Source organism: Protomyctophum bolini, assembly GCF_963924005.1.
Source record: "Protomyctophum bolini genome assembly, chromosome: 6".
Taxonomy (NCBI): Eukaryota; Metazoa; Chordata; class Actinopteri; order Myctophiformes; family Myctophidae; genus Protomyctophum; species Protomyctophum bolini.
The window spans coordinates 44,200,710-44,216,100 of NC_137867.1; the positions used below are offsets into that span (position 1 = coordinate 44,200,710).

The 15,391-nt window shown below is 42.6% G+C and overlaps 1 protein-coding gene and 1 long non-coding RNA gene across 2 annotated transcripts in view; one reads left to right on the plus strand and one right to left on the minus strand.

Moving 5' to 3' along the window:
• Positions 1-1,997: 1,997 nt before the first annotated feature.
• Positions 1,998-4,140, minus strand: LOC308317678. Its single transcript, XR_013964289.1, has 5 exons — positions 4,103-4,140; positions 3,819-3,886; positions 2,758-2,841; positions 2,171-2,272; positions 1,998-2,073 (listed from the first exon to the last, which is right to left on the minus strand). It is a non-coding gene; the product is annotated as an uncharacterized lncRNA (long non-coding RNA).
• Positions 4,141-6,481: 2,341 nt separating this feature from the next.
• Positions 6,482-15,391, plus strand: part of dis3l (DIS3 like exosome 3'-5' exoribonuclease) — a 29,336-nt gene continuing 20,426 nt past the window's right edge. Inside the window, exons 1-8 of the mRNA XM_080766405.1 lie at positions 6,482-6,729; positions 7,866-8,019; positions 9,632-9,760; positions 10,447-10,582; positions 12,281-12,448; positions 12,835-12,913; positions 13,149-13,328; positions 14,743-14,912. Of these exons, the coding sequence (XP_080622531.1) occupies positions 6,597-6,729; positions 7,866-8,019; positions 9,632-9,760; positions 10,447-10,582; positions 12,281-12,448; positions 12,835-12,913; positions 13,149-13,328; positions 14,743-14,912 (1,149 nt within the window). The 5' untranslated portion in view covers positions 6,482-6,596. The remainder of the gene's footprint in view (positions 6,730-7,865; positions 8,020-9,631; positions 9,761-10,446; positions 10,583-12,280; positions 12,449-12,834; positions 12,914-13,148; positions 13,329-14,742; positions 14,913-15,391) is intronic.

Genomic DNA, 15,391 nt, shown 5'->3' on the forward strand with positions numbered 1-15,391 from the left:
TGTAAACATCTAGATATATAATGTTAATAATGATATGGACCACACACATATGTTGTTGGGCAGGCCATTATTATTATATTTTTTGGTGGGGACCCCCCCCCCCTTTTGAGGGCCCTGCATGGGAGAGTCACAGGTGTCATCATTCTTTTCTATTTTTTTCACTCCATATTAACTTATTGTTAGTTGTCTGAATATTATTATTGTAAAATAAATGTGAAACAAAAAGAAAATAGCATAGTGCATATCACACAATCAAAACCACAAATGAGGAGTTATGGAGGATCACAAAACAGGACAGTATACATAGTACCATGGATAGGTCACACCCTTAGAAAGGACACAGAAAACATCACAAGGCAGTCCCTGGACTACAACCCACAGGGGAAGAGGAAACAGGGTAGGCCAAGAAACACCTAGAGAGAGACGTTCCACTCTCCAGGACCTAAAGGACATTGGAACGAGCTGGCAGGAAGCAAAAGCGCAGGCCCAGAAGAGAGTGAGATGGAGAGCTCTGGTGGACACCCTATGCCCCTCGACGGGGTAAAGAGGATTAAGTCAAGTAAGTCATATCACACAAAGACATCTATCCAGGGCCACTGCTCACTTTCACAGCTATAGTGAAAGTGAACCGAACCGTGGAAACTCCCCCTTGTCAGGTGAAAAGAAGCTGCTTGGCATGGACTCCTCAATGAAGGAAGCATGAGGTCAGTCCGTTGCTCTCCCCAGGTTGGCAGAGGGAGTGTAGCTCCCATAGGATTACATTAAACAATTGACACTGGGTGGAAAAAAAGGGGTTACAAAAATCGTGTGATAAGCATTTAAGTAGAAAAAAGAAGAATGAGTCTGCACACTGGTGATGCAGGAAAAAGCTCCTCTAAAGTTTATTGCTGCTCGTCAACGTTTCGATCTTAATAGATCTTCATCAGGACACATACATGTGAATGGACATAAACACATTATGTTTAACTAGTACACTAAATGCACACTAAAGCAGAAACCACACCAAAGGGTCGCCATGGAACTCCTTGCATCCTAAACCTCGCGTCACCAGCCTGGTCTGTTGTCTTACTAAATAAATTGCTGTGTGAACCGGTTTGGAGCCGATGATATCGTATACGTCAATGTTGTAGTCACTGTTTTGTAGTCATCAGGCAGGAACCAGCATCATCTGGAACTTCCTTTCCCTCAAACCGGAAGAATTACAATAAAAGCTTTGTAGGCCTAGTAGCCTATACATATTGACATGTGGGATGGCTGCAGACGGCCTGCAGTAGCCTACATATTGACATGTGGGATGGCTGCAGACGGCCTGCAGTAGCCTACATATTGACATATGGGATGGCTGCAGACGGCCTGCAGGGTCCAATCTGGCGGAGGAGGCACGCGCAGAGTATCACACCTAAGACCTGTACCAAGACAATATATATCATTTTTAGGCAATCATATAAATGAGTGCTGTTTGCAGTTTTAATGCACATCATCAGCTGTCTGTTATTATGTGGGTGTTAAGAAAAGGTCTTTGAGGTCACAGAGATGGCATATTACTGTAACACCTACCGATGCTGCTGAACAGCCAAAGGCCATTCCCAGGGCTACACGGAGGAGATCGTCGAGAGTTTTCATCAATGTGGGTTTAATTATCTCCCAATCAGGCTGATTTTGATGTTGAATCTCTATCTCCTGCCATACCTAAAAAGAAGAAGAAATTCTTCTCAAATATATTTGCATGGCCCTTAAAGGGCTATACAGGACCACACTTTACAAATTAAACAACACGCATGCGCGCTCGCGCACACACGCACACACACACACACACACACACACACACACACACACACACACACACACACACACACACACACACACACACACACACAGAGAGCGTGTCTTGAGTGTACAGGGTTTGATGAGGGTTTTTCTTAACTTATAACAACTTGACAGTGCAATATCTGTTCAGTCATAAATCTGTTAGAATATTTAAACATCAACAGGGCTTACCTGAGATGAAAACTGAGAGACTTGGATGCCTCTGATGAACAGAACGATAGCTCCAATCATCATCTTTACCAGATACTACACAGGATAGATACAGTACTACTATGAATTAACAACGGTGTTGATTATGTGATATAGTACAATATATAATTGACAATAGAATAGAATAACATACCACTCCAAGCGCAAAGGCGTACTCTTTGTGAGCTCCAAATATCCCCAAAAAGGAGAGGAGCACAAAGGCCACAGCCATTACATAGGTGATTGCATTGTCAACCTGATATCAGAAAAACACAGTCAACAACAGAGAGAGTCAGCTACAATCTAACACACTAACAGTGGTTGAAGGTTCGGGGCCCATTTTGGGTCGCGGACACATTGTTAAGGGTTCCTTTATTAGAATGTTTCCTACATTTTGTTTTAAATTATTATTTCCAAACATTTTCAAAAAACATTAAATAACATTAATTGTGCTTGAAATGTACTGTAATTCTGCAAACTGTTAATAAATATTTCAATCAATCAATCAAATGCCAAATTGCTCAGTGACAGACAAAACAAACATTAAACTCTGTCCATTGTCAATGGCGTTATTAATGTTTGTCTACAAGATAAACATTAAACCTGTATATAGGAGGGCCCCCTAAAAAATCTAAATAAATATGTAAAAACAGGGGGAAAAGTACAGTAAGACATACAGACAGACAGACAGACAGACAGACAGACAGACAGACAGACAGACAGACAGACAGACATCATTACCTGTGAGTATTGTGCCCAGGTCCTGCCCACTGCGCCCAGGATTGCCACTGTACAACTGGCAATAAACCACAAACATCCTGTAATCTGAACAAAAGATCTCCAACTCAGAGACTGATTTCACAGTTCAGTTCAGGTAGGCCTATATACAGTCTAAATGGCATGGACAAGTAACAGGGGTCTCCATGTCTGAACAGCAATTTAGTATAAGTATTAGTATAAACAATTATATTTTAGGTCAAGAATCAGGATATCAATTTTCAATTGTGGAAAAAAGTACTTAGTTAAGTACGTAAAAGTATCAATACTGCTGTAGAACTACTCAATTCAAAATGTAGTTGAGTAAAAGTACAAAAGTATTGGTATCAAAAAGTAGAATGAATGTCCGATTTCAAGTTTTCAAATGTAAAAAACTATTTTGGAATGTGTGCATTGTGAGCTTGTAGATCGGCTACTTTCAAATGGCCAAAATATAGGGCTTAATGGGAAAGGTCAACCAAAATAACCTTTTATTACATTTTCAGAAGTATAAATGTGTCAGTTGTGATAGGGAGCAATGCTATAGCTACTTTGTGTTTGTTATGTTTCTTGCCCACTGAACCTTACATAATACCTGTGTATACATATACTGTAGGGAGCCAAAATATACATTCTGTTTGTTGATTCTATTTATTGTTTATTTTTTCCCACGCTTGGGTTTTGATGAGCTCCTGCTGTGTGTCTGGTAATCACTTTAGCCTACTTTATGTCAGCTGTGTGTCTGGGCAGTGGCATTCAGTGAGAGAATGGGGGTGAGCTCTAGGCTCAATATTTTCTATTGACCGTTTATCTACGTTTTGATCGTTTATACCTACGTTTTCATTTATCAACATTTTCAGTACATTTTTGGACCTTGTTTATTTGTCAATAAGATTTTTTTCTCTGGATTTGATGGAAAGAAACGCGCCATACAGTTCCTGCCGACAGCTCAGCCTCATAGCACTACTTCTATTTTGTTTGATTTGAAGAAGTATAGTCGCTACAACATATACTACTGAATACGGATACTATACTAGTATACGTACCCCAAGTAGACCATTGAAGACATAAAATAACCTTTTCAGACAGGGGTTGACTTTTTGCACCATTTTACCTAAGAAAGAAAGAAAGAAAGAAAGAATCCAATATAAATCCAAATCAATGTAATTGGTAAGTAATGCACAATATGATGTTCAATAATATATGATCACAACCGTTTTTACCAATTTTACTTTTAAATGTACTTTTCATGAGTAAAACAAAGTGGATACTGTGGTCTATATGTTGTACTTGAATAAAATGATAAGTTATCCGTGCAGGAAAATCTTACCTCGGCCTCCAAGATTGTTCTGAAGAACTGATCAATTACGGACTCTAGACAGCTGAAAAGAGCATCAAGTAGATGGCACACTATAACTGCAGTCAAGTGATAATTACACAATATTTCAAAATGCAAATGTATTCAAGGGGGAAGTGCTTAACCAGGCTAGTTTCAGCATGCCCAAACTTGCAACCCTATAGCAGTTGCAACCGGTTGACCATAAAAGGAGTTGCAACTGGTGTGTTTTGGGCTTTAGATGAGAAAGGAAAGAAACCTTTCATTTTCATGAGTCATGATGAGTGTGTGTGTGTGTGTGTGTGTGTGTGTGTGTGTGTGTGTGTGTGTGTGTGTGTGTGTGTGTGTGTGTGTGTGTGTATGTACGGTTGCAATGCACGTAACTCGAGAACCGTTTGCCCCACCGACTTCAAAATCGACACACGATGTGTGCCCGGTATCGAGTGCCCGGTATCGAGTCGGCCTCAGCCAATTGATTGCCATGGCAACCCCACACCTGCCAATTGATTACTTAACCAGTCCACTTTTCACGGTCAGTTTGCACTCTCCACACACAGGCAGACGGACAAATACAGAGATCTCCATGTGGGACTGCACAGACAGACTGTTACAATGGGTGCTATGATAACGGGTATTGATACTACAGAGATCTCCATATACAGTATGGGCACAAAAGGGTCACAGTTAGTTAAAACGGGTGCTATGACAAGTTGACAACGGGTATGATTAGGTTCCCAAGTTGCATCGTTCTCAAGTAGGCCGGTCGCCGACGGTCACGTACAGGTCTAGTACATTTTAAAGCTGAGGATTAAAAAAAAGTGCATGAATATCATTCAGATGATGGACTCAATTCAGATGACTATGTTATTGTTACATTTGTGGGCAAAACTATTTATACTCCCAAACGGCTATATAACACTTGGATAATGATTATTTTATTTCAGTTACTATGTGTTCCTCTACTGACACAGCATTATGGGTCTGTGAGCCAGCTAGGACCACATTTGGGCCATCGGTATAGTAGCCTACCATCTGGTGAGAATAATTCTCATATTGATTTTTGGGAACGTACGTATACACCCCTAGTGCTAGAAAGCTGAATATATAGCAATGCAGCGGTGGTAGCTTCCTGTGACACAGGAAGCTTCCTGTGACACAGAAAGCTATACCACCGGAGTGATAACTTACATCTTGTGTAAATTATGGTCACTATGTTGTCACTGCCAGTTAGTGACACCCTCCTATAGCATTTCACAAGATGTACTTCTGTTTTTCAAGATGATGGTTTCCTTTCCTCTGTAAATAACTATGATTACACACTCTTGCGACCCCACTGCCCATATTCATTCTTCTGGGGCCGCCCGGTCTGCATTCTGGGGACCTTTTCCTCACACTTTGAAGACTGCGTCATCTGCTGGGGAGACGGCCCCTCCTCAAATGAGGATTGCCCTGAGAAATCACCGGCCCTTGACCCTTGACCCCAGCCAACTTCACAACCTACTGCCGGCCTGTCGACAATAATATATGATCACAACCGTCTATTTTACTTTTAAGTTTACTTTTCATGAGTAAAACAAAGTGGACACAGTGTATACTGTGGTCTCTGCCCTTTCTTATCTTATGTAATATTATGGTACATTATGCAATTCTTAACACCAAACTAACTTGATATACCTGACATTATTAAATTAAATCATTCCTGATTTTTATATATAAGTGTATAATTGTAAGTCTCTAAATGTTCTGATGAATTGAAAATGGTGGGCCTTATTGTAAACAAGTGTAATGCTTCATCATAGTGTCCACAGTTTTTGTATTGAGTTGTACTTTTGTTTGAATTAAATGTACTCATTCTGCATACTGTTTAATGTTTATACATCAATACATCTACCTTTTCACATTGGCCAGTTACAGCGCCACCAATATAGTAGGCCTACAGGTAAAAATCTCTCTCTCTCTCTTCCAGTGACATCATTGATGGGGAATACAAGCTAATAGAAACTGCAGGCTTTCTAGTCCTGAAAAGTTACAATGCGAAAATGGAAGCCATCGTTCTCACGATAATGAAAATCTAAATATATTTGTAAAGAAATCTTGTTTAAAAACAAATCTGCCTAATGATGATGTCACTTCTAAACTGCCCATAGCCGTCCTATGAGACACAGACTGAGTAGGAAAAAAATCATGCCATTTTTTCATGATTACTAGTAGTGAGGACTGAGGACCTATTATATGAAGATAGGTTGAAAAGTGGTGAAGTGGTCCTTTAACTGTGGCTTGGTCTCGCGGACCCGTGTGGGTGGTGGGGGGGGGGCGGTCCCCATCGGGGTCCCCGGATCCCCTCCCCACCTTGAGAAACCATTACCCAGAATGCAATGCGTCAAAGCAAACTATCCTGAAACTTCCAGCAGCTTTTGACGACAAAACAACAACAACAACAGCAACAGCAATGTAACCGCGTGATGATGGCTCTGTAGGATCCACAACAATGATCAAGACGGAGAAGATTGTCCACTTGAAATGTTCCGGAGGTCGCAAGCTGCGGCGCGTAGTCCGAGAACACTACCTGAGAGAGCATGTTCCCTGCTACAGTGCTCTGTGCCAGGCGGGCTGTGCTAACGGTACAAAATAATAATAATAATAATAATAATAACGCGATTGTACAAAACGGCTAGGCTGAACCACTGTTCAATTTCATTCATATAATAAAATATGCATCCATTGTCGTTTAGCCTCGGCCCTCGATCGGACCAATCACCAATGTCTGACAGATTTTGTTTCCCTCCCGAATACCAGAAAAGATTTTAAAACCAAATCGAAGCTAATGTTAGCTAATTGGTAGCCCCACAAGCAGAACCCAATGGTAGTGAAGTTTCTGACATTTTTAAGACTTTATAGCTTTCGGAGGGTTCCGAGAGGGGCTATAGCTAATAGGCTACACTAGGCTACACAACTACAGTTTGGACAGAAGTAGCTTAAAAAAAGGGTAATCTTAATTATAATATCTAACTCTGACAGCTAGTGTACACATGTCAAGTTGTAGCTCTGATCCATGCGCATAGCCTTAATGCAAACAATTAAGCTAGTCAAACTCCCTCGAGTTACAAATGAATAATGAACTCATAGATTTAATATTGTTGTGTTAATTGGTTTGAAGAGTTTACAAAGGCTCTTGTAACAATTCAAACCAGCTGAACAGTGACTTTTCAGTCACTCATATTTTTAATCAGTCAACTGACAAGGAACCTATATAGGTGCACGTCGTTATAAAAATCCATACAGAGTTTGCACATAGGTATGTGTGTGTGTGTGTGTGGTAGTCTCTCAGGCCAGACAACTCTTCCACAATCTTGTAATGCTAAGTGCAGAGAACTTCCAAAATATATAGGCCCCTATTTGTGGAGGAAAATGTTTGTCAATGACACGCCCAGGTGAAAAAGTGAAAGTCCCCCCCCCCTACACACACTTTTCCCCATCCTGTAGCCAAGCGTACATGTTTTTTTTTTTTACTTTCTTTACTTACTTTCTTCAACATGATGATTTCCTTTTTTTCCCCTCCATAGAAGTGTATATTTGTATGTCTTTAAATGTTCTTCTGAATTGAAAATGGAGGACCCTGATTTTGTAAACTGTGCTCTTTCTGTTTCTAATTATTATTATTTTTTATATTTTCGTAGCAGTTGTTTGTATTGACTTATGGCATTGTTTGTTTGTTTGTTTGTTTTGAAATCTACCCGTTCTACCTAACCGTGAACAGACGGCAAGGTGCTGTCGGCGGAGGTGACCCACTACGTGGTGCCCGATGCCAGTGTGGCGGGCGACTACCTGGAGGTCCTGGACTCCACGGAGCTGCAGGGCATCGTGTTCACGCAGACCGCCTGTCAGGCCGTGCAGCACAGCCGAGGGCGCAGGTACGCTACACACACATTTAGGGACACTTTGAGCCCTTTTAGGCCTGAGATCAGATTCTAAAAAATGTCTTCTAATCTACATCTACAGTACAGTTTTCTGGAAAAGCTATGTTTCTAATGTCAGTCGTTCAGTCGATTCTTCAAAAATAGCAGACCTACAAGCTATAGGAGTATGAATCGGACCTTATACTATGACAAAATAAAAGTTTTGTCGACTACCTTCTTTTCACTGCAGAAAACTAAATGGAAACTAAGCTGTGGTGTGATGACTAAAATAAATAAATAAAATATAAATATAATTTAAATAAATAAAAACTACACTATAGGAAGAGACCCAGTGGACAAGACAGAGACCCGGCATAAGTCATTTTACACTCGGTTGCATGCTGAAAAATAGCAGATCTACAAGCTCACAACGCAACGCGACTCTACGATAGAGCTATCATAGAGACTATGGGCTGTATTTTGCGTGTCTTAAGTACCAGGTCTTATTACCTAACTTGAGTAAACTAAAGACCTGGAGGCGTGATCAATGCTCTTTGGCCACTCAGAATAGCCAAATGGCATTGATCACGCCTCCAGGTCTTTAATTTACTCAAGTTAGGTAATAAGACCTGGTACTTAAGACACGCAAAATACAGCCCCATGACTAAAAATCAAATCAAAATTTGCTGTCAAAATCAACACTGGTTCACTCCCAGCTAGGCCTGGTTTCCAGCCTGGTTTCCAGCCTGCTTCGCTGCGTTCCACGGGTTTGTTTTGTCACTGGCGAGTGACGAGACAAGTCACGGAGCGCAGCCAAGCAGGCCCTGATTTGTTTCGTCACTCGCCAGTGATAAAACAAATCCAGCGAAGCAGGCTGGAAACAAGGCTAATTCACAGCCAGGCTGGAAACAAGGCTAATTCACAGCCAGCGCTGTCAGGATTACAAATTTAACCCATTTAGGCCTGACCTTGAAATTTAAAACAATTCTTCTAAATCCTCCAGTTTTCTGAAATAAATATTTTCACGATAAATAAATAAAAAGCAGACCTACAAGCTCGTAGCGCGCTGCTCGGTGGCGCGCTATGAGCTCTGAATAAAGAGTACTCTGAATAAAGAGTACATTTCTGTTTGCCTGGTATTCAAAAAATGCACAGGGCAGATATGAGAAATAACAGAAATATACAAAGAAATTACTCATTATTTCTATACTTAAAAAAAAGGTAAAAAATATAAAAATAATAATAATAGCTGATCTACAAGCTTCACAGATTTCTGCTTTTTTAATGTATGAACATTTTTCAACGTGGAATTGATTATGACAAAATTATTGCGATTATCTCAAATAAATAAATGCTATTAGATGGTTATGTAGTAATTGTGACAGGTGTATTCAAAGCTATAGTGTAGTGTGTACTAGAGCCCGGTATCTGCAATTACACCTCCGATGTGTCGCGATTTTACTTTCAATGTGAACATTTTGAAAAGTTTTCAAAATGTTTCAGGATCTACGTCTTGTAACAATCTGTTAAATTAAACAAGTTAGTTCATCATACCGGACAAAAAAAAAGGAAAAATGACTTACTGGTGCTGACTATATGTTTTATCACGTGTCTCAATTCTGAGCAGGCAGTACAACCGCCTGCGCGGCCTGCTGAAGGACCCTCGTCACGACTGTGTGCTCTTTGCCAACGAGTTCCAGGAGTACTCGTATTGTCCCAGAGAGAAAGGGGAGAGCCAGGACAAGTGGCAGACCAGGTCAGTGTTCAATTCCCCCCCCCCCCCCCCCCAGTGTCCTCTATGTCAGACCAGGTCAGTGTTCAATGCTCGGGAATCATTTGATTAGTAGAGGATTTGATTATTGATTTGGCTTTTGATTAGTAATATACGGAGAGGTAAGAGGTTTCTGACCAATTGTACTGTATGCAATGTGCATTGTGGTGTGAGTGAGTGTGTAAATATAGTGGCCCTCTTCATTCAACATTCAAGGAGAAGTCGCCAGAGCAGTGGATGTTTCTAATTAAAGTGTGGTTAGACTGTATGCACGTCCCTATAGTCTTCTCAGGCAGTGTATTGACAGATGAGGTCCTTCAAAGTTTTTGGCTTAGAAATAAAAGCCATAAGTGTTTCGTTTCTTGTATTATAGGTTATTAATACAGCAATTTGAATTGCACTGTCTGGGATTCTGCGACTAAACTCAGCATTTCAAAGTCTTCCCCAGGAAGACTAGCGACCGCAGCAGCGGAAGCTAATCCGAATAAAGAATAAAGAAAGAATAAAATGAACCCTGAATTATGAATACACCTTGGGTAAGGCTAAGACATCTGAATGGGCCTGGTCAGAATAAACAGACAAAATGAGGCAGAGAATAAAAGTTCAGAGTTTAAAATAAATGCACAAGTCATTATATGTGTGTGTGTGTGTGTGTCTTTGCGTGGCCATAGGTGTGTGTACAACGCAGCAGTGTGGTACCACAACCATCTGGCAGGTCTTAAGCCCGTGGTGATGTTGACAGAGGACAAGGATGCTGTGGCTCAGTATAGCAGCCTGAACTCTGGAGTTTATGTCATCTCCGTTCAGGTATTGATTGATTGATTGAAATATTTCTTAACAGTTTGCAGAATCACAGTACATTTCAAGCACAAACTCAATACAAAGACTGTTAACTGTGAGTGGGACGACCCAATTAAGCATTACACTTGTTTACAAGAGGGTCCACCATGTTCAATTCATCAAAACATTTAGAGACGTAAAAAATAGACACTTCTATAATAGTCAAAGAACAGAACAGGATTTCATCATAAAGGAGGTAAAAAGGGAAAAGAAACGTATACAGTGAGGGGAAAAAGGGGGGCGGTGGGAGGGATTCAGATTTTACGGGGGCCAGTTTCGAATTGCAGCCGTCCGTATAGGTGCCCTTTGAGAAAATCAAGTCCCCATACTGGGAGTCGAACCCGGGCCGCCTGGGTGAAAACCAGGAATCCTAACCGCGGCTAGACCATATGTATATGCACTGAATATGAACCCATGTAGACCTGACGACGCATCTGTGTCGCCTTATAGCTTTGAACCACCTTTAACCGTCATTTTAAACTGTAGCTGTTGGAAAATAGCAGATCTACAAGCTTGTAGCCCGGCACTCGGTGCCGCGCTACAAGCTTGTGGATCTGCTATTTTTTTTTAAACGTGAAAACGGGTGCAAATATATATATATATTTTTTTATAATATTTGTTTTATTTGGAAAGTGCAGTATAGTACAAATAGCATTTCTACATATGACACAGGAGCAGTTCCCAAGATTTTTTTTTCTTTTTTTTCCCACCCCTCTTCCCTCCCTCATCCCCCCTCCATGCGGCACCATCTCCAAAGTCTCTGTATAGTCCTTTTTCTACATAAGATATCGAGTCCATACTCAAACAGGGACAGACAAGGCAATAACACTTCAGGTGGTACATTTCAGGAGGACAAAAAAAAGAAAGAGTGGGCGGAAAAAGACAAAAGGAACAAAAAACAACAACAAAAAGAAAGTATATACAGTACATTCATGCTGAGGGGGGCAAAAACAATATAGCTTTGGTCTTCGACCATGAGAGGAGGAGAAGTGTCTTATACATTTTATACAATCATACAGCAGGCAGTGAACCAGTGAGCTCACACGAGGGTGCAAATATTTGAATACATATTATTTCACAGTGAACGTTTTCTGGGGTTCCTGGAACAACATATTTTCGGATGGGGGTCCGTGGCCAAATACAGGTGATTCTGTAGGTCCTTGACATGAAACGCTTTGAGAACCACTCTCCACACATCGTGTTTTTCAGAAAACTGTCGTGATTTAGAAGACATTTTGTAGCGGTCTCAAATGGGTTTATCGATCGCTTTGGTCTTGGTTGACCAAGACTTTATAGTTAGTTGGTGAATCTTTTTTTTTGACGCTTTTGTCCAAGCACATCTCTCGTAAACTCTATATACATATATAAACCCTTTCATGGACCAGTAAGGTTCCATTTGTTTTGGCCTATAATTATCCCATTCTGAACGCGAACCCCTTTTGGTGTTAGCATTATGCTATGCTTTAGCTATTGAAAAATAGCAGATCTACAAGCTCATAGCGCGCCACCGAGTGGCGCGGCTACGAGCTTGTAGGTCTGCTATTTTTGAACGACTGACATATAGAAACATGGCTTTTTCAGAAAACGGTCAGGATGTAGAAGGACATCTTTTAGAATCTGATCTCAGGTCAGAATGGGTTAAGTCAAGTGTTCCTTTGTTGTCAGGACTACCTGAAGAACTTCTGGCCCGAGCTGCAGGCCGCCCAGGAGCTGTACTGCTCCATCAGACAGGCCCTGCAGGAGAAGGAGAGCGAGGCCTCAGAGAGGGAGTACGCAGAGCACCTGCCCGCTGACATCCTGGAGGCTGGAATCAAGTCTGGACGATACATCCAGGTGAGTGAGTGTGTGAGTGCGTGTGTGTGTGTGTGTGTGTGTGTGTGTGTGTGTGTGTGCGTGCGCGCGCGTGTGCGTGAACACACACACACACACACACACACACACACACACACGCACACACGCACACACACACACACACACACACACACACACACACACACACGTCTCACTGCATTTGTCAGGACCACACAGATGGTACAACCCAGTGATTGTCAAACATCAAGGATGTCAAGGACCTCCACATTGTAAACTAAAGTTCCTGCCCACAGCTGTGGAGACTGGGGTTAGATTCTAGCTAGGGTGCGCAAAGTATGTACATGCACACTTAAAAAAAAATATATATATATATTCTTTAATTTACAGTATGTGATTTATTTTTGCAGGGCACTCTGAATGTCAACAAGCATCGAGCGCAGCACGAGGCCTTTGTCAGAATGGAGGGTTCCAGTAACAAGAACACAGGTGGGTTCCAGTAACACATTTGTAGGTCTGCTATTTTTTTTTTTTTAAATCGAAGAACCACTGACATAGAAACATAGCTTTTTCAGAAAACTGTCAAGATGTATGTAGAAGACATTTTTTTAGAATCTGATCTCAGGTCAAAATGGGTTAAAGAGAAATCAGGAGAAGCTAAGACCTCCTCCTTCCCGTTTGTCATATGCCTCCCCCGTCGTCCTCTCTGTTGCATGTGTGTCAGAGTTGAACAGCGACGTGTTGGTGAGTGGCAGTAAGAACCGGAACCGGGCCGTGCACGGCGACTCCATCGTTGTGGAGCTGCTGCCCAAGAGTGAGTGGAGGGGAAAGGCCACGTCCCTGACGGAGGGCACGGGGGACGAGAAGACCGGAGAGGACGCCCAGAGCCAGCCCATGCCCACAGGTGAGACACATGCAACAGTCCACCAGAACCAGCCCCATGCCCACAGGTGAGACACATGGCAGTCCACCAGAGCCAGCCCATGCCCACAGGTGAGACACATGCAACAGTCCACCAGAGCCAGCCCATGCCCACAGGTGAGACACATGCAACAGTCCACCAGAGCCAGCCCATGCCCACAGGTGAGACACATGCAACAGTCCACCAGAGCCAGCCCATGCCCACAGGTGAGACACATGCAACAGTCCACCAGAGCCAGCCCCATGCCCACAGGTGAGACACATGGCAGTCCACCAGAGCCAGCCCATGTCCACAGGTGAGACACATGGCAGTCCACCAGAGCCAGCCCAGCCCGCGCTACGGGCCTTATAGATCTGCTATCTTTCAACAGCTATAACAGTATAGTAATTGTCCTGGACAGTCAGCTCTCGTTCAAAGCTCACATCACAGCTGTCACTCGATCCTGTAGGTTCACACTCTATACTATAGCATACGACGAATTAGACCGTTCCTCACCCAGGAATCAGCCCAGCTCCTAATCCAGACAACAGTCTTGTCAAAACTCGACTATTGTAACTCCCTCCTTACTGGCCTACCAGCATGTGCACTTAAGCCTCTCCAGCTGATCCAAAATGCCGCAGCTCGCTTGGTCTTCAACCAGCCAAAATTCTCACATGTCTCCCCCCTGCTCCGCTCCCTCCACTGGCTCCCGGTCGCTGCCCGCACAGAATACAAAACTCTGATGCTGGAATTCAAAGCAACCAAAGGTATGGCTCCCCCATATCTTGCAAGTATGATTGAACCCTACAAACCCTCCCGCGCACTCAGATCAGCCAACGCAGGGAAGCTGGAAGTACCCTCACTAAAAACGCCGGGACAACGCTCCACACGTCCCAAACTCTTCTCTCTCCTGGCTCCAAAACTGTGGAATGTACTTCCCATTGCAGTCAGAACTGCAGCATCAGTCCCAATCTTCCGCCGTAGTCTGAAAACCCACCTTTTCAGACTCCATCATGGCCCATAGCACTTACCCCACCCCCTTAGATAGCATTTCTGTAGACTTAGATAGCATTTGAAACAGACTTATAGCATGTTATGTAGACAGCACTAGAATTGCATTGTATATAGTCATCGCACGCCATAGTACATATGTATAGCATAGTAGTATATATGTATAGTTTATATGTATAGTTTCATTATATAGATATTCCACTGTTACTTTCTTAGCTTACGCATGTTTCATGATAAATGCTTTTATGTGATGTATTCCCATGCTTTTGTTCTTGCTTAATGTAAATCGCTCTGGATTAAGAGCGTCTGCTAAATGCCTAAATTGTAAATTATAAATTGTATAAAAACAGTGAGTTAAAGTGGGTTAAGGGCTATACAGTGACTCGGCGTGCGTTCCCGCCTGCAGGCCGCGTGGTGGGGATCCTCCAGAGGAACTGGAGGGACTACGTGGTGACCTTCCCCCCCAGGGAGGAGACCCAATCACAGCGTAGCAGCTCCCAGCGCGTCCTGGTCATCCCCTGGGACCAACGCATCCCCAAGATCAGGATCAGCACCCAGCAGGCCGAGGCCCTGCAGGTCAGATCCTACCGTTGGCTTTGACAGCACATTTCCATTTTAGTTTTAGGGCGCTTTCACACCGGACATGTTTGGTTCGTTTAAAACGAACCATGGTCCGCTTACCCCTTTGGTTCGGTTGGTGTGAACGTGCATCCGAACTCTGGTGCGGATCAAAGAAACGAACCATGGTCCGCAAAAAAATGCTGGACTCGGTTCGCTTCCAAACGAACCACGGTGCGGTTCGTTACTGGTGTGAACGCATTCGGACTTTATAGAGGACCAAATACAGGACGATAGCCAAAATAGCCGTCGGGCGTCGGCAGTTATGAGGCTGCATTAATAATTAGTTCTAAAAGCATGTCTTCTTTACGGGGATCACTATTGATATGACAGCTATAGCTGTCTGGTTTTAATAGTAGACGCATATATATATATGTGATGTCTGTCGAGGCGCAGCGCAAATTGAATGGCAGCGTTCGAGGTTCACATGCACAAAA